The sequence below is a fragment of the Puma concolor genome, chromosome A3 (assembly GCF_028749965.1).
Source record: "Puma concolor isolate L17-30 chromosome A3, mPumCon1.1.hap2, whole genome shotgun sequence".
In the NCBI taxonomy this organism is placed as follows: Eukaryota; Metazoa; Chordata; class Mammalia; order Carnivora; family Felidae; genus Puma; species Puma concolor.
In genome coordinates this window covers 125,421,447-125,446,415 of record NC_141669.1, presented here as the reverse complement: position 1 = coordinate 125,446,415, position 24,969 = coordinate 125,421,447, and the positions used below count along the sequence as shown (strand labels likewise).

The 24,969-nt window shown below is 46.6% G+C and overlaps 1 protein-coding gene across 2 annotated transcripts in view; it reads left to right on the top strand.

Moving 5' to 3' along the window:
- The window catches only part of RIMS4 (regulating synaptic membrane exocytosis 4), a 63,908-nt gene that overhangs the window by 18,473 nt on the left and 20,466 nt on the right, over nt 1-24,969 (top strand). Inside the window, exon 2 of one of the 2 annotated variants that reach the window (XM_025932200.2) lies at nt 22,406-22,547. In XM_025932200.2, the coding sequence (XP_025787985.1) occupies nt 22,406-22,547 (142 nt within the window). The remainder of the gene's footprint in view (nt 1-22,405; nt 22,548-24,969) is intronic. The other variant, XM_025932201.2, reaches the window with a different exon arrangement.

Sequence of the window (24,969 nt, the reverse complement as noted above, 5' to 3'; positions counted from 1 at the left end):
ACAAACACTTGTACAGTTACACTAGCTGACATTTCCGAGCACGTACCACATTCCAGCTGCTGTGCTAAGATTTTACATGCGTTACCTTGTACAGTCTTCAGTCCTGTCGCTATTCCCAGACTCCTCCCAAGGTCACAACCTAGCAAACAGCAGGGTCGGTTTCCTTGGGTCTAACATCCTCAGTCTGTGCTATGTGTCCCCATGGTGGAGATTTTGAGAAACATGCAGAGAAAGCACACAAAAAGAAAATAAAGATGCCTCCGATTCTGTCATCCAAAAGCAGAATGTTTTAACATTGGGGCTGTTTGTCTCCAGTTGTGTGCGCGTGTGCATGTGTGTGTATGTGTGTGTGCAGGAATGTGTGTTTAAACCAAGGCAGGGTCATGCTGTGGTAGTGTTTTTGTAAACCGAAGCCACTGTTTAAAAATCACCTTAAAAGGACCTTCACAGGCTGGTCTCCACAGGGACACTCTGATTTCTAGGATCAGGTCTAGAACCGTATGATTCGTCTGTAGACCACAGACTTGCCAAGGCCGGCCCAGGGACAGCACAAAGGCAGCTCACCCTAATAGCCACGGTTCGTTTCTGTTCCTGCTTTTCGCTCTTGTTCTTGTAAAAGATAAATAAATAAATAAATTTAAAACTGACAGACTTACCCAGGATTTTATTCCGTGCCTGGCCCCGCATTTAAATGCGAGAAGCAGAAGGCTTGTGAGCTATAAATAGCCCAGGCCGTTTCTGAACAGTGGCAGGGAGAAATTGTAGGTTCTGTTTCCTCCCAACCTGGTGACCTGGATTACTTCCTTCCTGCCGCCGTTGCTTTCCTCCCCGCCTCCTCTGCCCATCCTTCATGGAGCAGCGCAAGGGCCTCTCGGCAAGAGTGCAGTGAGCACCCAGGCCAGGCCCCGGGTGCCCGGCACACGGACTTGAGTGAGCCACCAGCCCCATCACAGCCTGGGGTGGCTCAGATGCCACAAATACAAACCTTGAATTGGCAAGCCCAAAGAGGGGTCCCTAGCTCTGGGAGTGGGGAAAGGTGTCCTGGAGGATGGGATGCTGGAGTTGGGAGGAGGTGGCCTGGGAGGAGGCGGGGCGGGGGGGGCGGGTCTCTGGGGCCACACAGGTGCTTGGCACAGAGCAAGGTTTCATTATTATTAAGCGATTGCATGCTTCTTCAGGGCACATCCTAGCTTCCTTTGGTGGCTCCCATGGCTTCTAGCATCCCAGGATCTTGGGTGAGGAGGGCACTCAGCATTTCACTAGTCCAGTGATTCCCAATCTGCTGGGTACGTGTTTTCCATCTGACACCAGGATCTTGAGCTCCAACCCAGACTCAACTAAAACTTTCAGATAGGACCCAGAAATCTATTGCTTCAGAAGCTCCCCAGGTGATTGTGATGTTCAACCACATTTAGGATTTGCCATACTGATCTAGTCTTCATCTGGGGGCTGCCTTGGCTCCCTGTCCAGTCTCCCTTGGATGACAGTGAGGGAAGTCATAACCTCAGGGCAGTTCCTCCCATTGACTGGCAGCTCGACTGCAGAATGTCCTTCCTTTGTGCCCAGAGTCACCTTCACCATTAATCCTAATACAATGATGATACTGAAAATCAAATTTGTACAGCCCTTTGTTGTCTGCAAAATACTTACTTAATTTGAGAAGCAAAACCTACATAGATTTTAAATTCAGAGAGACCTGCATTTAAACCTTCCCTCTTTTTTGTCCTACCCTACTGGATGTGTCCTTAAACAAATGAATCTCTCCATGTCTCAGTGTCCTCGTCTCTTAAATGGAGATGATAACAGTATCAGGTCATTGGAAGGATCGAGTAATGTGTGATATGGGCTCAGGACAGGAGTAAGGCACCTACTTCATCATCATCATCATAATAATCATTATTATCATTACTACTGTTATTACGTGAGACATTTACATTCAACATTTAGAGTGCTTGATACGTGCCCAGCCCTACTGTAGGTGATGTGGTACGTGGTGAAAAAGTTCTCACTAAACGGCAGTCACCATCAGTATGGTTAGTGTTACTGAACCTTACAAATAAGTTGCTGGAGCAGGTGGTAAAATCGCCCACCTTTTACTGGTAGGAAGATGAAGCTCAGAGGGTTGGAGGAGTTCCTCAGGTGATAAGAGACGGGAAAAGAATTTAATCTGTGTCTTCTGCTAATTCTTTTTTCTCCCACCATCAGCAGGCTTTTGCATCAGACCCTATGGGAAGGAAGGAGGGAGGAGAGGGACAATGTGCACAGGGTTAAGTGCCCCCCACCACACACACACTTTAGTCCCCATGATTTCCCTGGTGCTGGGCAGTTTAGGGACAGCTGTGTAGTTTTTTATTTTCTTCCTCCGCAGTATTCCACTGGAAAAATCTAGTTACGGTGCCTTTGAGCATCTTGCAGGGATAAAGGAGTCCTTAGGGAGAACTGTAGGGCCTCGCTGCTCAGCCGGCTCTCCTGGGTTGGATTCGCAGCCTGATTGGGGCTCGGGTCTTCAGATTTGCTCTGGCAGCTTCCGGTGCAGCCGACACTTTGTCCACTGTCCGCAGTCCCCACTCCACCCTGAGTCACTACCCGGTGCCCACTGCATTGCTCCCCTGAGTCCAGGTCTGACTCATTTGTTGGGTCCAAGGCTGGCCCTGGCCGGCTGCGGAGTGTCCCCTACTCTTGGCCTCCTTGCTGTCCCGGCAAGGTGAGCAGGCATTTCAGGCACTGAGTTCTCTCTCCCAGGGGGCTGCCGTTCAGCCTGATCTGGATGAAAGGCCCGGTCTCCTGGGAAAGAAACCACAGACATCAACAAGAAATGAGAAACTCTGTAGTTAGAAGAGGGTCCCTGTAGTCAGACATACAAGTGTGTTTGTTGCTGGCAAGGTGGGTCCCACGCCAGTGACTTCCGTGTCTTTAATCCTATATTAGATGTGGATCTAAGCTTCCTTCCTGTGAGCCTTTCTCTGAGATCACTTGCTTTCTTGTACAACCTCAGCTGCCCTGTTCCTGCCTCCCCTTCCATCCACTTCACCCATCAGGCAAATCTCATTTCTAGGAACCTCTGACAGTGGAAAAATCCTGGGTAAGGAGTCAAGAGACCGAGTTCTAGACCAGTGCTGTCCAGTAGAAATGTCTGTGATGATGGAAATGTTCTATATCTGTACTACCCAAAATGGGAGGCACTAGCTACATGTGGCTGTTCAGCACTTGACATGTAGTTAGTACAACTGAGGAACCAAATCCTTAATTTCTAAAAGTTTTAATTAAGTGGTCACATGTAGGTAGCGATTACTAGGGCAACACAGCCCTAGACCCAGCTCTATATGTGCTGAGCTGACACCTTGAGCAAGTTTCTTCCCCTCTCTGGGAATATGAGGGGGTGCAGTTAGAGACACCAGATGGAGACTATCTGGAGTAGAGACTGAGGTCTGGGGTCAGCTAGATCTGAGGTACATTCCAGCTCTGTCAAAAACCAGCTGTGTGGTCTTGGGCAAGTCACTTAACCTCTCTGTGCTTCAATTTCCTCATTTGTAAAGGGGGCATAAGAACAATCATCTCACAGGGTTTACATGAGACTTACATGGGATAAAACAAGTCTACAGGTGCTTCACTCCTGGTAAGCTCTTGACAAATAGAAATAGTTTTAGCTGGGCTCCTATAAGAGGAACCCATGTTCTCCTGCTTCTTTGGACATCTCTGGCAATTCTGCTTTTGCTACAAATGTTTAAAATGCTCTTACTTTCAGGGCAGAGGTTTATCACCTTGAACCTATTTTTTTATTTTTTTAAGTTTATCCATTTTGAGAGAGAGAAAGCATGAGTGGGGTGGGGGGGGGGAGAGAGAGAGAGAGAGAGAGAGAGAGGGAGAGAGAAAATTCCAAGTGGGCTCCATGCTGACACAGTGCAGAGCCTGACACAGGGCTCAAACCCATGAAACTGTGAGATCACGACTGGAGCTGAAATCAAGAGTCGGACACTTAACTGACTGAGTCACCCAGGCGCCCCTCACCTTGAACCTCTTGAAATTATGTGTAGGTCATGTCATTGTGCATCTGTACTTTTTTCTGGAGAAAACCAGGATTTTTTGAAAATAGAGGTAAACAACTTTCAAAAGATATTCATAGGAGTCCAAGAAATGTAAGAACTCGGAGAGGGAAAGAAACTGTACTCATGGTACTTGTGCAAAAGGCTGGTATGTTCGGGAAGACAGAGGATTCTGGCCCCAGATTGCCAGTATTTTTGTCCCAACCCTGCCATTTCCAAGCTGCATAAATCTTGCTGAACTTTAGCTTCCCCATCTGTAAAATGGGGATAAAATAGGGCCTCTTTCGTGTGTTGCTGTAGGAAGTAAGTGAACCTATGTTTGTTGTATAGCATAGCACCTGGTGATCATTGCCTTGTGAATGCTGGCTGCTTCTATCATCATCATCATCACCCATTGTTTCCATCCACTGGATGCCAGGCTTGATGTAAGCAGTGTCTGTCTGCCAAAGTCTGCCCCTCCTCACCCACCACATTGTCTCAAACTTCATCTCATACCGCTCTCCCTTGCTCATTCTGCTCCAGCGGCTCTGGTCTCCTTGTTTTTGGGACATGCCTGACATAAGTCCACCTCAGAGTGTGCGTGTTTGGAGCATTTTCTCTCCAGGTATCCATCTGACTTGTTCCTTTACCTTCTTTGGGTCTTAAACCAGGTATCATGATGAGGCCTCCTGGGTCAGCCACCTCCACTCATCACCTTCTAGCACCCTCTGTATCTTCACATATTTGGGTGGTTTAGTGTCTCCTTTCCTCTCCTAGATTGGAGCCTCAGGAGGGCTGTTGTTTTTCCTTATGTTGTTCCCTGCTCTGTCTAGCTCCAGTGCCTAGGACAGTCCCTGACATTTCGATGGGCTTAGAAAAGTACTTGGAGGGAGAATAAATGAATGATTCGATCTCATGTAGTCTGAGATAGGCTCCTGTAGGATCCTCAAACTCCAGAAAATATCTCCTATGTAATATTTTCAATCAACAAATATTCTCTGAATCCTCCTCTGTGCCAGAGTAGGTCTTAGGGTCCAGGGATAGAAAGATGAAGTTGAGGAGCTCACAGTTGTGGATGTGACCACAAGGTAGTTCCCATCCTTGCAGTCACCTCAGTTGTAACCACAGAATTGTGCTACGACACCAGGCTCTGTCTTCCACCCTAGACCGGGAGGGCCTGGTGGACAAGGACCTCCATCACCTTGCTCCATGCTGTGTCTTCAGCGCTAGTATGAAGCCTGGCTCCTGTATGTGGACTGGATGCATGAATGAGCACATACAGGGTGTAGTGGAATAGGGACTGGCAGAGGGTCTGTGGTTGTACCAGGGCGGGGCAGAGCCTCCCTCACGTGGAAGGCGAGGAGTGTTCTCCTGTCCCTTGACAGCCTGCTTTGACTCTCACTTGGCCACCAATGCTGCAACTTGGGAACCATGGGAGGGCGGTGGCTTCTCCTCCCTTAGGAGGCTGGGTATCCCACCGCAGCCCTTCTATATTTCAGCTTCTGCCTGAGCCTGTCCTTGGAGTTAAAAATAGCCAAGGATAGGAGTGCAAGGACATGCTGTCCTTCTCTGCCATGGAGAAGGGATTCTGCTACCATGTCTCAAAGGGGGCTGCAGGGGGGCAGATTTGAGAAGTTAGTGGCTTAAAGATTTATCCCTTCCTGCCCCCTTGAGGACAAGCACAGAGTTCTCTTTCCCCAACCTGGGATTCCTCTAAATGGGCTATGAAATGTCACAGCTGGAGGGTCTCTAGGGGATAGGCTGATAGTGGCTAGAAGCCCATAGCCTCCAGTCCTGGGACCTTGGCAGACATCACCAATCAATTAAGGCCCCTCTTTCCTGGGACCATGGCAGACATCACCAATCAATCATAGCACCCTTTTCTGCCAAGTCCAGACACAGTCTAAGAATTCTTAACACAGAGTATTTTAGGCAACAGTACCAGAGCTGGCAAAAAAGACAAAACAAATATATCATTGTAATCTAGTCCAGTCCCTTCATGGTGGGAAAACTGAGCTCAGAGAGGGGCAGAAATTTGTCTGATGTCATGCAGAAAATCTGTGGTAGAGCTAGACCAGACCTAAGAGTCCTAATTCTGCTGGGGCTTTTTGTTTTGTTTTATTTTCTGTTCCCTACTGCATCTTTTTTCTTTTTTTTTTTTAATGAGAACTAAAGTGTGTCTATCCAAAAGAAAGTTTTTTCACTAGACTGCAAACCTCAAACCTCAAAATTTTATGCAACATACTGTGTATATGTGCTGACAGGTACTTTTCTAAGGAAAGAGAGAATAAATAGCTTTTGTCAGCTTCTCAGGAGACTCTTTGCACAATCAGAAAAGGTGAAGAAATCCAAAAAGAGTGAGTGGAATGGGCTAAAGTGCTACTCAAAATGTGGGCCACAGATCAGCAGCATTGGCCTCTGGTGAGCCTCAGACATGCAGAATTCCAGGCCCCATGCAGGATTCATTCTGCATTTTAACCAGTTCCCTGGGTGATTCATTTGCAAATTAAAGTTTGAGAAGCTCAGGGCTGGAATTCGGAAGCTCCACCTTTGGTTTTCCGAAGCGTACCTGCTGAGTACCAGGCATCTTTGCAAGTCTGTAAGGCAGACCTGATCTCTGCCCTCATTTGAGGGAATAGAAAGGAACTGAGGTCCCTTGGCCAAGATGGAGCCCAGCGGTGCTCAGCAGCTCTGCTAAGGCCAAATCAAGGGAGACATTTGTTTAAACTGAAGATAAAATATGGCACTTCTATCCAAGGAGTATGAAACCCCAGCAGGCATTAAGCAGGTGTGGGGAGCAGTTTCTGGCCTGGAAAGCCTCGGTGGGCTCCTGGTTAGCTTCCGTCCTGCAGAGCATGCAGAGGGGGACTGGATGTTCAGCAGCCATGATATTTGGATGAGCTGAGCAAGAGCTTGAGACCAGGTTTACCAGCAGCCTCTGGCGCTGAGTAGCTCATCTAAGGTGAGTTTGCTCTGGGGAGGGCTGGTGCAGGTGATTCCAGCTGGTTCCAACTGGTCTTGGCTGATCCTGGTTAATTCTTCTGAGTCTGGTAGGCTCTGAAATAAGCTGACCATGTGTAGACTGAGGAAGGTGCTCGTGGGGGGCCGGAGGCATAAACAGAAAGCTTGCCCTGGTATGGCTGGGAGTAAGGGATTCCTTCCCCTCTCCCCTGTGTGTTCACTGCATTTCTTCATCCATGTGCCTTTGTGGGGATATGAGTGTATATTAGTGCTTTGAAGATGGAATGTCTGGGGTCCAGAGTGCACAGCCTAGACCTCATCTGGCTTCTGCAACAGGCTTCACATGCTGGCTTCTTGCTCAGCTGGAGCCGTTTGCTGCCTCTGTTGAGGCCAGTCCTGACCTGAAGAAGCATTAGCCACCACCATGCTGCTGGCTCCCTGTGGGGGGGTCAGTATAGAATAGGGGTTAAGAACAGGGCCTGGGAAAGGAAATGGGTATATATACATATATAGAGGGAAAGATATAACTACATGCCATACAATTCACTGCTTAAAGTGTACAGCTCAGTGGTTTTTAGCATATGCACAGTTACACAGTCATCACCAGAATCAACCAGAGAACATTTTCATCATCTCTCCCTCCCCAAATCCTGTAGCCATTAGTACTCGCTCTCCCATCTCTCCTCACCCCTCACCCCACTCCCTAGAAATAAATAATCTTTCTATCTCTATAGATCTGCCTATTCTGGACATTTCATATAAATAGTCATAGAAAATGTATTTTTCATGATGTTCTTTCATTTTGCATATTTTCAGGGTTCATCTGTGTTGTAGCCTTTATCAGCTCTCCCCGTTCCTTGTTACAGCTGAATAATATTCCACTAAATGGGTGTAATAGATTTTGTCTAGCTATTCCTCAGTTGGTGGACATTTGGGTTGTTTCTACTTTTTGACTATTATGAATAATGCTGCTGTGAACATTTGTGTTTGACTCTTTGTGTAGTCTGGGCAGGTTTGTTTTGCATTCTGCCCCTCTATTAACTTGCTATGGGACGCTGGGCAAAGTGCTTCAGTTCTCAGAGCCTTGGTATTCTGAGAGTTTCTGGGAAGTGGGGACACTGCCATCTATCTCAGAATCTTGTTGATCGTAGTGCCTATAATTTCCTGAGTGCCTTTATCTTCCCATGGCAGTTACTGTACATATGTTATGTCATTGAGGTCAGCCCCACTAGGGGCACGAGGGGATTTATTTCACAATTAATGTGAATCTGAGCTAAAATAGGCTAACGCACTGCCTTGTTATAACAAATCATTTGGTGGCTTTGTAATGTGTGTACAAGGGAGAGAGCTCCCCTATCTCCTCTATACCTTTGGCCTTTTTACATTATTAGGGGATAAATATATCTATTCTTTTGTGTAATCTTTACAATGTTTAAATATACATAGAGAAAAGTACAGTGGCTAGAAGAGATGTTTTGTGGTTTCATTATTTCTGTTTTTCCTCTGCCATGGAAATTAGCATGTCCCAGATAGGGCTTGCTCTTTCATCCTGGATTCCAGAAGAATTCATGGGTTAGAGCCACAGCTAACTAATAAGGGATGTTTAATATGAGCAAGCAGCAAACCTTTGTTCTATAAGCGACTGAGATTTGGACATCATTTGTTACTGCAGCATAATCCGGTGAGAGTTGATCAATATGACCACAAGAAGTGCGTTCTATTATTATTTCTATTTTATGAGGGTCTGAGTCTCAGAGAGGTTCAGCAACTTTCTTGAGTTTATTCAGAAAGTGGCAGAGAGATGCTGCAAGTCCTGGACCCAGTTATTCTGGCTCCCTAGCCTGTGTTCTTAAGAAGACAGAAGTATGTAGGCTGTGTTTGGTTAATGATGAGTAATCCAGTGTGGACGGAACACCTGGTATGGTCATGATGTAAGACTTGTAGTATAGGTTTGTGGCAGATTCTGGAAGCCTTGGATGGTATGCGGATTATGAGGCTTCCTAGGGCCAGATGGGACCACAGACGCCACTCTTTTCCCACACCCCAGCTTTTTCCAGAGCTTGCTCACCTTGTCCTAGGGGCTTTTGAAGATGTCTTCCTGGGGAAAGGCAGCCACTTGTGGGGACTTATCTTCCTTCCAATGATTGCTGAAATACCTCTTCTCAAGAAAGTCTTCTCATGCTGGTAAGAATACAGTGAATGACTTTCCCCTGACCATCCATGGTAAGCGTAGGATCTCTTCCCCCAAATGCATTTACTGTGCACTCAGAGTTCTTTGTCCTCGGTTAAGATTTTGGTTCTGCATTTTTGCCTTCTTCCTACATACTTGTCAATATGGCTTTCAGTTGTAAACTCCCAGAAGTTTAGCACTTGCGTCTACAATAAAATCTTCCTATGATTTTGTTTGCAACCAAGTATAATTCAGTATTGAAATAGTTCTTCTTACAACCCAAGCACTACCTCTACTATTACTGCTGTATTAATTACTCCTCAGTTCCCATAGTACTATGTGTATATCTCTGTCCTTGAACTATTGTATGTTGTAATTATAACAGCTTGTGTTATAATTGCCCATTTACTTGTCTGTCTCCCGATAGACTGGGAGTTTCAACAGGGTCTGGATTTAATTCGTCTGTATTATGAGTCTCCTGCACAGGCCCTGGTACTGAATAGGCACTTAGTAAGAGTTTGTTGAATGAATGACAGTTACTTATCTGTTTTCTATCCCTTCCCCCTCCACCAACTGTAAGCTCCATAAGGACAGTGACTGTGTCTTCTAATCTCCAAAGTCACAAAAAGCATGGGATAGGAAATGAGCTCAGTCAATGCATATTTCATTGGACAAATGAGAATAATATTTTCTTCCAGAGGCATAACTCTTTAGAGATACAAAGCACATTTGTATGCTTTACCCAATTAATTCTCTCAAAATCTTTAGACCCTCCCTATCTGGTGTTCTCAAATCCTTATCATGTACCCTTTGCCTCCCTCACTCCCACCAGTTTCAGCTCTGTGTCTTTATGATCTGTCCCTCTTCTCCCTTCAAATCTTGGAAAGAGTTCTGAGGAAGTCACACACAATGTAAAGTGAGGCTTCCTACTGCCAGAGGGGACCACAGCCTCTACCTTTTTGCCCACAACTCAGCTTCTTCCACAGCTTGCTCACCTTGTCATAAGAGCCATTGGGAATGGCTTCCTGGGGAAAGGCAGCCACTTGTGGGGACTGTAAATTGTCCCCCTAGTGTAAAGCAGCCTAAAGGGAAAATTACATTCTGGTCTGCACTAGACCAAGATCATTCTCCTACTTAACAGCTTTGCCATCTTGGGCAGGTTCATTAACCTCCATGGGTCAACTCTGGTTGTGAGGATTAGATGAAGTAGGTTGAATGCCTGTTGTAGGCTCTGGGAGCTCTGTAAGTGGGAGTTCCTGTCTTTACGTGGAAGGGTGGAATTTGAGGCATCAGTAAGCCCTTGGAGGGAAGGGTGGAATTTGAGGCATCAGTTAAGCCCTTGGAAAGGAATCGTGACTTAAAAACAAACATGGGTTGGGGTTGCTTTGTTGTTCTGAGATCTCCCCTCCCTGTGTGGGGCCACCTCTGGCCCAGGCAAGCCAAGGACTCAGCACTTGGGTCAGCACCACGGACAGTTCCCAACACTTTGGGCTGCTCGTTCCTGTTCTGCATTAGGTTTTCAACTTCAAGTCACAACTTCATTTTTGTACCACCAAGACAGATATAACATGTCAGAATTTTACTGACTTGCCATCAGTTGTCATTCACATCTTAATTTCAGAGATGTTGAAAATGTGTGTCTTAGAATCAATGAAATAATGACAATATATGAAAGATGGTATTAGTGAGCTATTGGCCAATGACTCTTCAAGAGGTTAATTATAATAGCCAGCATTTGTTGAATGCTTACTGAGTTCCAGGCCTTTTTCACCCCTCCGTCTTCTGTATTGGGTGCTGTCTGCCCTTTATACATAGACTTAACAACTATTACATTTGGGGAATATAAATGTGAGCCAGATAGACGGTTAATCAACAGTTTTCCCACCATCCTTCTTCCCAAAATATTTTAGTTCTGAGCCTCATCTCTTCAGAACATTGCTTCTTGCTGAAGGATAATCTCTGTTAATATTTCCAGTCCACATCATGCTTAATCCATTTAAAAAGCATTTTAAAGGGGCGCCTGGGTGGCGCAGTCGGTTAAGCGTCCGACTTCAGCCAGGTCACGATCTTGCGGTCCGTGAGTTCGAGCCCCGCATCAGGCTCTGGGCTGATGGCTCAGAGCCTGGAGCCTGTTTCCGATTCTGTGTCTCCCTCTCTCTCTGCTCCTCCCCCATTCATGCTCTGTCTCTCTCTGTCCCAAAAATAAATAAACGTTGAAAAAAAAATTAAAAAAAAAAAAAAAAAGCATTTTAAATGCATATCCTTAATGACCCAGTAATTTCCCTCCTAGGTTTGTGCCCCCCTCCCCAAAAGTGCACAAATAAATGGTTGCAAAAAGACATGTATGAGAATGTCTTTGGCAGAGCTTTTTGTAATATCCCCAAACTGGAAACTACCCAAATATTCATCAGCAATAGAATTTTTATATATTCACACAGTATAAGACAATAAAGCTATGAGAATGAACTGCACTGAAACAATGTGAATGAAACTCTCAAACATAATGTTGAATTAAAGAAGTTGACACTAGAGAATATATACGAGACAATTCTGTGTATACAGCAGTACAAAAGAGGGATGCCTCAGTGGCTTAGTTGGTTAAGTGTCTGACTCTTGATTTCAGCTCAGGTCATGATTTCACAGTTCGTGGGATTGAGTCCTGTGTCAGGCTCTGTGCTGACAGGCATGGAGTCTGGTTTGGATTCTGTCTCTCCCCCTCTCTCTGCCTCTTCTCTGCTCATGTGCACTCTCTCTCTCTCTCTCTCTCTCTCTCTCTCACTCTCAAAAAAAAAGTACAAAAGATGCAAAACCAACCTGTGGTATTAGAAGTCAGGATGATGCTACTCTTGGAGAAGTAACCATTACTCATGAGGGGCTTCTGGGGCATTGGTAATGTTCTGCTTCTTGATCTGGGTGCTGGCTCCCTGTGTGAGTGTACTTTGTAATATTCATCAAGTTGTACACTTAGGATTGTACATCATATAATTGTACACTTTTCTGTATATATATTATACTTTAACAAACAGTTGTTTTTAAAAGCATCTTTCTCAAGAAGAGAAGGGAATGGTAAGAATTTTATATGCAGGATGATTGGCAAGACATTTGGGGGTAGTTGGTCACATGGGATGTTTGGAATTACCTGAATTATTCAGTGTGAATGGAATGGAGAGCACATTGGAGAAACAGGAAAAAATAGGCTGGAAATGTAGATTGGGACTAGATCTGAAAGGCACTGTGTGTTAAGCCCTTTAGAATTTATTCTGCAAGCATTGAGGTACCATTGGAGGTATGTATGTATGTATGTATGTATGTATGTATGTATGTATGTATTTTAGAGAGAGAGCACAAGTAGGGAAGAGGGGCAGAGAGAGAGAGAGAGAGAGAGAGAGAGAGAGAGAGAGAGAGAGAATCTTAAGCAGGCTCCATGCTCAGCACAGAGCCCAATGTGGGGCTCAATCCCAGGACCCTGGGATCATGACCTGAGCCAGAATCAAGAGTCAGATGCTCAACCAACTGAACCACCCAGATACCCCATTGGAGGTTTTAATCAAAGATATGACATATTCAGGATTAAGTTTTAGAAAGCTCATGCAGACCACAGAGTGGAGAACTGGCAGAAGAGAATGTTCTGGTGCTGAGACACCAGTTAGAGTAGAGACTGACCACCTGACCAAGCATTTCAGGTACCTGGGGAAACTACAGATTCACAGACCCCACCCTAGGCCTACGGAACCAGAATTCTCAGGAGAGGGAACAGAGGAACCTGTGTTTTAACTGAGTTCCCAATGTATTCCAAACTGTCGAACCACCACTGACCTCCAGGCAAGTGTTTGGGAGCCTCTAAGTTAGTTAACTACTGCAGTAGTCCGGGCAAGAGAAGGTTAGGGGGTGAGCTAAGGCTATGACTCTGGTAATGTAGAGTAAGACTGAATTTGAATTCCCAAAAGGAGACATGGAGACACAGTTTACCTAATTAACAAATACTTATATGTCATTTACTAAACAGCACTTCCTATGTGCCAGACCCCGTTCTAAGTATTTTTTTTTTTACCAAATATTAACTTATTTAATCCACATAAACATATTTTGAGGTGCATACCATTATTTTCTCTATTTCTTTGAATAGAAGGAAACCAAGATACAGAGAAGGTAAGTAACTTGCCCAGGATCACATTACCAATAAAGTGACCAGGGCCAGCTCTACAACTCAGGCCATGGTTTTAACCACTAGGCTTTGCTGCTTCCTGAACATGCTCCAGAAATAGTGGCAAATGGCTGTTCACTGTGAAAAGGGGCTGAGAGGTTGGCAGTTAAGAAACCTGAATTTTAATTTCAACATAGTCATTGACTCATGTCCCTCTGTAGACTTCAGTTGCCCCTCTACACAGGAAGACGTTAGTCTGGATGACCCAGAAGTTCCCTCCAAATGGAATCTTCTCTGATTTCAATGGAAGGCAGATTTTTACAGCTGCAGAGAGAAGAGGGGGAGGTAAAGAGCCCTCAGTCAGGGTTTGTGCTTCCTTGACCTGGTTTTGGAGACACAGCCAGAGGCAATATCAGGGCTAAGGAGGTCTGAGTGCCTGCATGCCACCTCAGCCTTGATTTTCAGATGAGTTTTAAGACGTGGGCAAGAAAGACATGTGAGGCTGAAGTCACTTAGGAATAGCTAAGCCAGGGAGAGGTTGACCATGGAGGAAGAAGAGGCAGCACCCTCCAGGGTATTTGTCTCAGAGGAACAAAAGAGCAGTAGCTGTGGGCAGGGGAAGCAGTGGGCTCAGGGGCCATGGTATAGCTCTGATCCTAGTTTAAAATAACAGACTGACCCAGAGCTCTTGTGTCTAGGGAATTTCACAGACTATGATATGGACCCATAGTGGGCCATTCACAGAGACAAGATTACACTCTGGTCAGTGACATGATTAGGGGTTTTGCAACCTGGGGACCTGGATTAAGTCATATAACCTTTCTCAGCTTTGGGTTCCTCATCTGGAAGACAAAGCTGTAAAGATCCATCTTTGGTAAAATGTCAAAGTGGAGAATAGTTGTATTCTCTGTTTCCTCTTCCTCCCGCCACCACAGTGCTGAAATCTCTAGCGGTTGAGAATATAAGATTGTTTTTCACACATACCTGGGTTTAAAGCCTAGCTCTGTCTTGTCTGGTATAACCTTGGACAAGTTCCTGATCTGTTCTGAGCTTGGTTCCTTTTTGTAAAATTAGGATAACAATTCTTGACTGTCAGAGTTATGGTTAAATTATCTATCTAGTGCCTGGCACAGGGTTAAGTGCTATAAATAATGGTATCTACACTAATAATTTATCATGATGATAAATCATTATGATAAATAAATCATTTTTATTATCCTGTTCCTTATGAATGCTTGATTTTGGGAAAAGGTACATTAAGCACATATGAGTGAAACTTACTTGTTTGCTTTATTGGAGAATTTGCATTTTTCTTGGGGATGCATCCTAAAAATAAAGCCAATTCAATTAAACACTATTAGTGGGGATAGGCAATGTTGGGTGCTGTCCTAGGTGCTGAAGGGTAGTAAGTGACGAATGAGCTTACACTGTAGATGCAGATATCAGCTAGATTGAGTGAGGACTGTGTTTCCAGGTTCAGTGGAGTAGGTACACCAGTAGTGAAGATGAAGTTCTCCTAGGACTCAGGGAGTCTGATCAGGGAAATCTTTGTGGAAGATATGGCATTTGAATCCTGTGGTAAAGCTTAGTGAATTTAGTTGAGTGGTTCATGAGAAACATGGTTATTGGCATTAGAAAGACCTGGCTTTGAATTCCAGCTCTGTCATTAGTAGGTGTGTGTGTCCTTGGGAAAGTTCCTTAATTTTCTGGATTCTCATTTTCTTCTCCTGTAAAATGGGGCAGTAACTTTTTCACTCATAGTTTATTGTGACCTTTAGATGATGCCCACTTAAAACATGTGGCATAACGTCAGACACAATGGTAATCATCATCATCATCATCATCATCATCATCATCATCATCTTTATCAAGTGATTGCAGTATGCCATCGCCCACCTAGGACATCCCAAGGATTAAATGTTTGTATCATTACATTACCTAATTGTTATATTTACTCTTTGCAACAGCCCTAAGAGTTTGGTGAGTGCCGAATAACTCTATAGGTATTATTTAAAGCTTATCTCTAGAGAATGGTTAGAATTTTAATAGGGCAGGTGAGCAAGGGAGGAAAGTAAAGGAGAGAAAACCAAGATGAGGACGTTACTGAGGATGTACCTAAAGTAATGAGGCGCCCAGCTGGGCTGGGGTGGGAAGATTGTGAGGGAGACCAGTAGCAGATGGGTTGGGAATCTGATAATGGAGTCTTGAATGCCTGGTTGCAAAGGTTGAACCTAATTTGGCAGGCAACGGGGAGCCATTCTCAGGTTTTAAATAGGATCATGGCATGATTGAAGCTGTGATTTATTTATAAATTTAGGTTTTGCCTTCATTTACATTATAGAATTAATACATTTAACTATAAAAAATTCAAGAGACATAGACACATACAAAAGAGAAATAAAACTTTCCCAACGTGCTGGTTGGAGTGTGAATTGGTACAACTATTTTGGCAAACCATTTGGCAGCTGAAAAAATTCTTGCCCTATGACCCAGCAGTTCTGTTCCTAGGTATATGTCCGAGATGCATGTGTGAATCTTCCCTAAAGGCCAAGTGCCGAAATAATCATAGCAGCATTATTTCTAATAGCCCTATGCTGGAAAAAAAAAACTAAACAGTACAGTGGATGAATAGATTGTGGTATATTCATACAGTGGAATACTATATAGCAGTGATAATAAGCCGTCTACAACTACACACAACATGAGTGGGCCTTACACAGTCAACATAACACCGAGCAGAAGAAGCCGGTCCACCCCACCCAAAAAAACGGACTTCTCTATTTATAAAGTTCAAAAAACAGGCAAAACTAATATCTGGTGTTAGAGATCAGGATAGTGGCTACCCTTGTGGAGTGAGAGAGACCAGAAGACATCACAGTGGGCTTTGGGGGTCCCTGCAGTGCTCTGTTTCTTTATCTGGGTGCTGATTATACAAGTATGTTTGCTTTGTGGAAGTTCATCAAACTGTACACTTTGGGTTTGTGCACTTTTCTGTATAGATCTTACAGTACTTAGATTTAAAAGTTCCAGAAACACATCTTTCAAACCCCTCCTCTAACAGTTATTCCCCATTAACAGTTTGGTACATATCCTCCCAGATTTCCTCCCAAATATATATGAGCTATCTATAGCTTTACAAAAATGGTATTATGATTTACATAGTGTCCTGCAACATACTTTGTTAACAGTATGTTGAGGCAGTTTTTCTGTGTCACTGTATGTGTAGATCTAGATGATGTTTTTAAGGTTTTATTTTTAAGCCATCTCTACACCCAACACGGGGCTCAAACTCACAATCCTGAGATCAAGAATCACATGCTCTACCAACTGAGCCAGCCAGTCACCCCTAGATGATTCTTTCTAACTATTTCACAGTATTTTATTGTGCAGATATATCATTTAATAAACCGGTCCCCTGTTCGTGGATGGTTAATTCCAGCATTTCGTTGGTGTAAATAATACATGGGGAACCTCTTCGTGCATATCTTTATGTACTTTTGTGACTTTTTGTGTAGAATAAATGAGTAGGAGCGGAGTATCTTTGTCTGAAGTGGTAATTTAAGATAGTTAATCTGTTAATGGCTTGTTGGGTGGGTGAGTTGGAAGCAGGGAGACCAGTTAGGGGGCTGTTGACGTAGTATAGACTTGAGATAATCACAGTGGTTGGCTGTGAAAATGGACAAGAAAGGGAAGAGATAAGAGATATTACAGGGAAAGACCTTATAAGACCTGCCATTTGATGAGAGAGGAGGAAAAGTCAGAGAGGTCCTGAGGTGCTTCTGGGTCTGGGTGGCTGAGTTGATTGGGGGAGGTGGGACCAGGGATGGGTTTAGTTTTGGCCAGGTTGCATTCAAGGATCCTGCTCAACATCCAGGTAGCGATGCTCAGAATACAGTTGGAAATATTGCTGTGAACAGAGTTAAAGGCTACAGGTTGAGGGTGGGATTCATTTGCATAGGGTAGTGCTGAGGTTGTGGGAGGGGATTGAAATTGACAGGGGGCAGAGTTAGAGAGAGAGAGAGAGAGAGAGAGAGAGAGAGAGAGAGAGAGAACCCAAGGACTGAATGGTGAGGGCCTCACATATAGGGATGGAAGCAGTAGTCAGAGAGACTGGAGGAGATTCATAAAATTTACTATCAAGGAAGCCAAAGAAGAGATCTGAAGTGGCTGTTGTTCAAAGGATGAAGTAATCAGTAGCCTACGTTAGTCTCCCTCCCACTGGCCCCCCCAATGGGTGCTGTCATTACATCTTGTACTTGGTCTTCAAAGCATTTAACACACTTGTGATTAGTCAATGTGATCATCTGTTCAGTGTCCAACACCCCCTCTGAACTCTGAGCTCTGTGGAGGCAAGGACCGCCACTCCCATCATACTCCCTCCTGTCTCCAGCATCAGGCACGGTGTTTGGCACACAGTGGTGTTGGTACCCCAAGCTGTTGCTGCCTCCTGGCAGGGCTCCAGCTGTTCACACTCCACGCCACTATCCCTGCTCTGCACAGGTTGAGAGAAGAGGCACTTAGGACCCTGTGGGAGAAAATTCAAGCTGCTCAGTTCAAGTTTTGGGTGCAGCAAGTGTGAGTGGGTAGCCAGAAGTGGGTCATCCAAATTCCCATTTATTTGTACATTACAGTAGCCAGCCACAGTTGGTGCCCAAAGCTTACAGCACTCAAACTCCAGGCCTCTCCAATGGGTCGTTTGTGATGACCATGGACAAGGTAGCCTGTCATTTGCCCCCCTTAACCATCCCTTTGGAAAGCATGCCCTTCTCCATGCCTGCGTTCATTATGCAGCAGCTCTTTTTATCACCACATTCATGAAGGAAATGGTCTTTCCACTGTGATGCTGGACCCCACCAGTGCAAAGACTTCTGAACTTTGACTTTCTTAGGCTGCTAGTCAAGGCAGGTGTCTTAGGTCAGATTTCCCCAAAAAGGACCGTGAGATAAGATTCGTGTGCAAGTGATGGAAATGCCCCACAGGAGACCTGGAAGCAGGAAGCATGCAGGGATGTGGAGTCAGGCAGAGCCCACAGAGGGCAGCTTCAACCCCTCCCACAGTGTTCCTCTGGAGCCTGTTATGCCTCAGAGTTGTTCTGACCTGAAGCAAAGGACCGGAGTGAGGGTTCATTCTCCTGTTCCATTTGGTCTTTGATTAAGGGGATCACAGGTCATAAACCCCCAGGCACTTCTGCCTCTGTCTGTGTGGGGGAAACATGGGCTCAGTAGCCCAAAGGAAGACCGAGCAAACACAAAAGTTGGCAGGTGGTGGCTTTCAGAAGCCAGTGTAGAGGGGCCTCACAGAGGTGGGATGAAGGGAGATCTGTGAGATGTGGGTGGTGCTTCAACATCGTCTGCTACCACGGCTCAAGCCAGGCTCTGTTTCTGGGACCCAGTGGACCCGAAGCAGAGGCTGAAGTTCCTGTCTTGCACCGGTGTGTGCTTTATCAGTGGAGACCAGCACTTAGAAGCACGTTTCGCATCTTCATGAAGGCTTCCCACTGAGCACAAAGGCAGTCAGTAAATGTTGAGTGAGTGGAAGTGCCATATTTCAGGAGCTGGGGGCTGAGGTAAGGCCCTTGTACTTAGTCATGAGCAGTCACTGGAGACTGGTTTAGTAAGCTGTGTGAATGGAGTGGAAGCCACACTGCAAGAGATGACAGTGTGTGGTTGTCTGTGTTCTCTGAAGGAGTTTGTTGGTTGAAGGGGGTGGTGGAAGAAGTGAAGCCTCGAGCAGACTTGCAGGAGGAATGGAAAGAGCCAGAAGATGTAGAGGTGGCAGAATCAAGGCCCAGAGAGGACAAATGGTAAGAGGAGGAGTTCTTGGAGAGGGTGGGAGGAGGTGGGATGAGGAGAACAGGTGGTTGATCAGCCTTGGCCAGGAGAAGGGTTACCCCTTCCTCCCAGAGAGGAGGGGAGGGGTGAGGGGCATGTTGAAAGGTCTAAGGACGGTGAAATTTGGAAGTGAGAAAGAGCAAGTCAAAGAGACACATTCTTTCAGCAAAGTGGGAGAAAGGTCATTTGTTGGGGTGATGGGGTTATGGGGTGGGAAGTGTGATAGCATTGGCACAGTCCCTTTGGGGACCTTGACTGAGTCACCAAGGGATGGCCATCTAACCCATGAGGTTAGATGGACATTGTTGGTGTGGTTGGGTACCTGATTGGGGACTCCCATGGTGGAGATGGTGGCAGGTTGGAGGAAAATGCAAGATAGTTGGCATGAGCATATTTGGGGAGTGTTAGGAGGTCTTTCTCTGCAGTCACGTGGCCATTTTTGTTTTGTACCTACTGTGTGCCAGGCTCTGTGGTAGATGTTCAACTGCTCCACAGGGTTCAACTGCTACCTGACTCACCCAAGGTCTAGCAACTAGTGTGTGCAGAACGGAATTCTATGCCTGCTCCATCTGATTGCAAAACCAGCCTCACCGAGGCTCATACAGGGTACTGGATGTGAAATGCTTTGGTGCTACAGAATGCCACAGCACGTGAAGCACGCCTTTCCAAACTTCCTCCTTAGCCCCTGTGGGGACTGAGTTGTTGTGTCATGCTTTGGTTCTTCCTCTTCCAGGAGAAATGTGTCAGACCCTGGTGGGTGGGGGAACGAACCAGTGTGGTGCTCTAGAACAGGGCTCAGTGGGGAGGTGGAAAGCCCAGGCAGGTGTCTGTAGCCTGCCTGCAGGGTTCCGGGTTGTGGGTTTGCATCCCCAGTGTGAGGGAGTGGGGTTTGTCCCTGGACGTAAGTCTGCACTGTGTGTATGTGCGGTGGGGGACATCTCTCTGTGCTTGTGAGTGTGCATGTGTGTGTTTCTGAATCTTACCCTATCTTAGCACCTGCTATGCACAGAAACACAGAAATGGTTGGGTGGGATGCAGGTACAGCTTAGGGAAAGAACAAATTGTGGAATGAAGGGAAGCACAGAGACAGGGACACATGTGTTCAGAAACACCCAGGTGATACACACCCAGAAATGCACAGCGTCAGTTTCTCTGTGTGCTTTTGTGAGTGGGTTGCCATATACTTCTTATGGATGTACATCTGTGTGACTGGCACATACCCATTTAGTCTCAGAAACACAGAATGGTAGGTATATGGAGACTCATGGAAACACACAAATACAAACACTCAGACATACATTAACACACTGTCTTTGCACGTATATTCCTGTGTTTGTGTTACTGTGTGTTGAGTGTGTGGACATCTGTGCGCCTGAATAATGCAGATACATGTGGGAGACAAACGTGGGCACACACTCTGAGAAACACACAGTGTGTGTGTGTGTGTGTGTGTGTGTGTGTGTGTGTGTGTATCTTTTAAAGTCAAGGAGGAAAGGAGAAGGGATGCCACGAGGCGGCCACCAGGAGGCGTCCTGGCCTTGCTCTGTCTCCTGGCATGCAGACCCGAGTCCCCCTACCTCTTGCCAAGCAGAATGATGGGATTTGGGTGGCACTGCTTCCCTGAAGTGGGTTGGTCAGCAGGCGCTGAGAAAGCCCCTGAGGTGTACGAACTCATCCCAGACTTTGTAGAGACATGGGGAAGATCCCCCTAAAGATCTATCCCCACCTCCAGCAAACCCACAGTGCCTACAGGGAGGCAGGAGTTGTAAAGCTTACCCTGATCACCAGGCTGTGGAGCATGGAACAAAGAGACTCTCCTGGGGTCAATTCCTGGCACTGTTGTTCCCCATCCCCCCCATCCACCTTTCTAAGTCTTGATGGGTGTGGACAAGTGGCTTAACCTCTGTGTCTAGTGTCCTTGATGCTAACATGAGAGAGCAGACCCATCTCCTCACGGGTGGTTGAGGAGGAAGACCACTCTCAAGGCACACATTTGTTCATCCAGCAGTTATTGAGCACCTACTGTGGCTGGATCCTCTTCTCAACCCCAGGGCTTCGACAGTCAACAAAGCAAAGCAAAGTACCGTGTCCTGATGGAGTTCACCCTCTGCGGGAAGGAAGCTGGTCAATAAATCAACAATGTACAACATATCTGGGGTGGTGTTAGAAAGAAAGCCAAAGCAGGATGATAGGACAGAGAGGGGCAGGGGGTGTGAGGGGCCAGGAAATAGTCAAGGAAGTCAAATAGTCAATAGTCTTGGATAAGGTGATTGATTGCAGAGTGGAAGCAAAGGAGTGAGCTACTGGCAGAGGAGGAGATGTTTGAGGGGAGCGAGTAGCAAGGGCAGAGGGCCATTTGTCATAATAAGCCTGTTCTCCCATTTTACAGTTGAGGAAATTGATGCACAGGGCGGATGAGTGATTTGCCCAGACTCTCACAGCCAGTGAGAAAGAGATCCAGGTTTGAAGCTGGACAGTCTGGTTTCAGAGCCAGTGGTCTAAATCAGTGTCCTCAATCAGGGGTGACTTGCCCCACGCCCAGGGGACATTTGGCAGTGTCTGGAGACATTTTTGGTTGCCACAACTGGACTGGAGGGTGCTACTAGCATCTAGTAGGTAGAGGCCAGGGATACTGATAGACCTTCTACAATGCACAGGAAGCCCCTGACAACACCACTGTATGCCATCTAAATTGCCAGTTGTACTGAGATGCAAAACCTGGTCCAAATCCATGCAAAGCACTCAACAGAGTATGTGATGTAGTAGGTGCTCAATAAATAGGAGCTGAAGGGGCACCTGGGTGGTCAAGTGTCCTACTCTTGGTTATGGCTCAGGTCATGATCTCATGGTTCATGAAATTGAGCCGCGTGTCAGGCTCCATGCTAACAACTCGGAGCCTCCTTGGGATTCTCTCTCTACCCTCTTTCTCTCTGCCCTTCCCCTTGCAAAATAAATAAACTCTAAAAAAACAGTAGCTGAAGAGGAAGAGGAGAAATGATTTGTAGAAAGTTGCAGGGGAGAGATGGATTCAAGGAAGAAAAAGTACCTGTAAACGAATCCGTTAGTTAACGGGACTCATGTGACACTGCTTGTTGGGTGGGTATGAAGGGCATGGCTGCCCCAGGAAGGGGGGTACAGGTGGGGCAGGTGGTAGGAATTTGATGGTCTGGGGGTGGGGGCCGACACCAGCCACTGTAACACTAACCAGATGACTTGTCTCTCTGTCTCCTTCCCATCCTGTGTCTCTTTCCCCATCTCTCTTGGCCTCTCTGCCCAGAAGGGGACAGCCGGAGGCTGAAGGGGGCCATCCAGAGGAGCACGGAGACCGGCCTGGCAGTGGAGATGCCCAGCCGGACACTGCGCCAGGCCAGCCACGAGTCCATCGAGGACAGCATGAATAGCTACGGCTCCGAGGGCAAGTGAGTGTGGGGCCGGCCTGCTGCCAGCTCTCCTGGCTCTCGAGAGCCCTGTGGCGTGGGGCGGGCAGGGCTGAGCGACCCCGTCCAGGAGCCCTGGGTCAGCCTCAGGCTGGTCGGGGCACTGTCTCAGCACTCCTGGTAGTCCAGAAGGGGGGTGATAAACAAGGAGCCCCAGTGGTGGAGCAGCGTGGAGCAGATTCCGGGGCCCAACTGCCCACTGGCTGCGTGATCCTGGGCAAGTCCCCTCTCTGCACCTCAGTTCCCTCATCTGTAAAATGGGGTGCTCGTACCAGCCTCAGAGGGGTGTTGTGAGGATTCAGCGGGTTAGTATTTACAGAGAGCACAGGACGGTGTTGGCACACGAGTGCCACATGTGAGTGCTGGGAAATAAGGGGGTGGAGAGGGGTCTTATTATGAGTGTTACTGTGTCATCTTCACTTTCTTAGTTTCTTAAATCACAAGTGGTTTTTAAAAATACATATTACTGCTTGTTAAGGAGTTTCACAAACATCGAGTCATAGAACATTGGGTATGACTCCCTCCTTGCCAGCACCTCTCTCCCCTGATGCATCAGAATCACTGGGCACTTGCTCCCCATACGGGTTGCAGGGGCCTGTGCCCGGAATCAGGGTCTCTGGGAGTGGAGCTCAGGAACTCCATTTTCTAAAGGCTCCCTGGGGGAGGACTAATCTTTCCCCAGGACATTCTCCTGTCTGCAGCAATTATGGACCTCTTTGAGAATTTTGGGAAAGTTGTTGGCATGCACATGCCCCCTAACACACACACACACACACACACACACACACACAGACCTATATCCTCTTTTCATACCTGTAAGGGGTTCCCAGACTCCCCTAAAGCCCATCTGTGGATCCCTAGCAATGAAACTTTGCTCCAGAGTGATGATCAGCGTACCCAGAGAGGTTCAGGAACCTGTTCTGGGCACACAGCACATTAACAGGTGTGGAACTCATGAGTCCTGACTCCCAGTGGGGACTCATTCCATGGCAACACACTGCTTTCTTGTCTTAGCCATCCTCAGCTGGGGAAGGGTAAAGTTGTGCTAACCAGTACAGCGGACACTAGGCACGTGGCTATTTAAATGTAAATTAATTAAAATTGAATAAAGTGAAATAATATCTTTTTCCATCACACTGGCCATATTTCAGGTGCACAGCAACATGTGTCCAGAGGCAACTGTTTGGGACCATGCAGATATAGAGCCTCTCTGTCCTCAGAGACCATTCCACTGGACAGCACGGGCTAAGTGGCTTGTTCGAGGGCAGGGCAGGGGCTTGGCCACCACTTCCTGCTCTCCTCTCATTTCTGACGCTGCCTCCCAGCTGGGGGTTCCTGCTGGCTGGAGGCCTTCCCACCCCCAGCCCCTCCTAAACTGGGCATCTCCGGCCTCTGTGAATGGCCTTGCCTTGGCAGATGCTGCCGTTCCACCCACCTCCTAGGGAGGCTTTCCGGAGGGCGAGGAGAGGAGGAGGACAGGCGGAAGGGAGGGGAAGAGGAGGAGGAGGAGGAAGGGAACAAATGTTTTCTTTAACCTGAGAAACTTGGCAAGGCAGCCAAACTTGGAGGAAGACATTCTAGGCATCTGGGTAGTAGTGGGTCTCTGCTGAGTTTCAGGGGGTCAGGTTTGGGTCCTAGTCCCTGGCTCTGCCACTGACCCCCAGGTGGCCTTGAGCACATCTCTCAGCCTCTTACGCTTCAAGTCAAGACTCTGGAGTCAAACTTTCCTGGTTTGTGTTTCATTTCTCCTTCTTTTTTTTTTTTAAAAATAGTTATTTATTTTTGGGAGAGCACAAGTGGGGGAGGGGCAGAGAGAGCGGGACAGAGGATCTGAAGCAGCCTCTGCGCTGACAGGCTGACGGGTCATGAGCCTGATGTGGGGCTTGAACTTACGAACCACAAGATGGTGGCCTGAGCTGAAGTCGGACGCTCAGCCGACTGAGCCACCCGGGTGCCTCTCTCATTTCTGCTTTTTCATAGGTGTGTGACTTTGGTGAAGTTACTTTACTTCTTTGAGCCCAGTTTCTTCATCTATGGAAAGGGGACAATGATAGTATAGACCACTAAAAGAGTTGTGGTATGGATTAAATGAATTAACACATGTGCAAGCGCTTAGAACAGCGACTGGTACGTAGCATGCACTATTAGTCTATTATTATTGTCTATGATTATTGTTGTTGGTTGTTGATTCAGCCCCTGTTAATTGGGTATTTTGCTCCTTGTGGCCAGTTGCGTCCTAACGGATACAGGGAGCCACCCCCGATACAATCATGTCTGTAAGTACTTAGCACAGAGCAAGTATGGGGTTGATGTTGGCTGTGATGGTTTTGATTATCAAAAAGTCTGGGGTGGATATCGTGAACCCAGCTGAGGAAGGACTAGGTGGGTTGGAGGATGCAGGTTC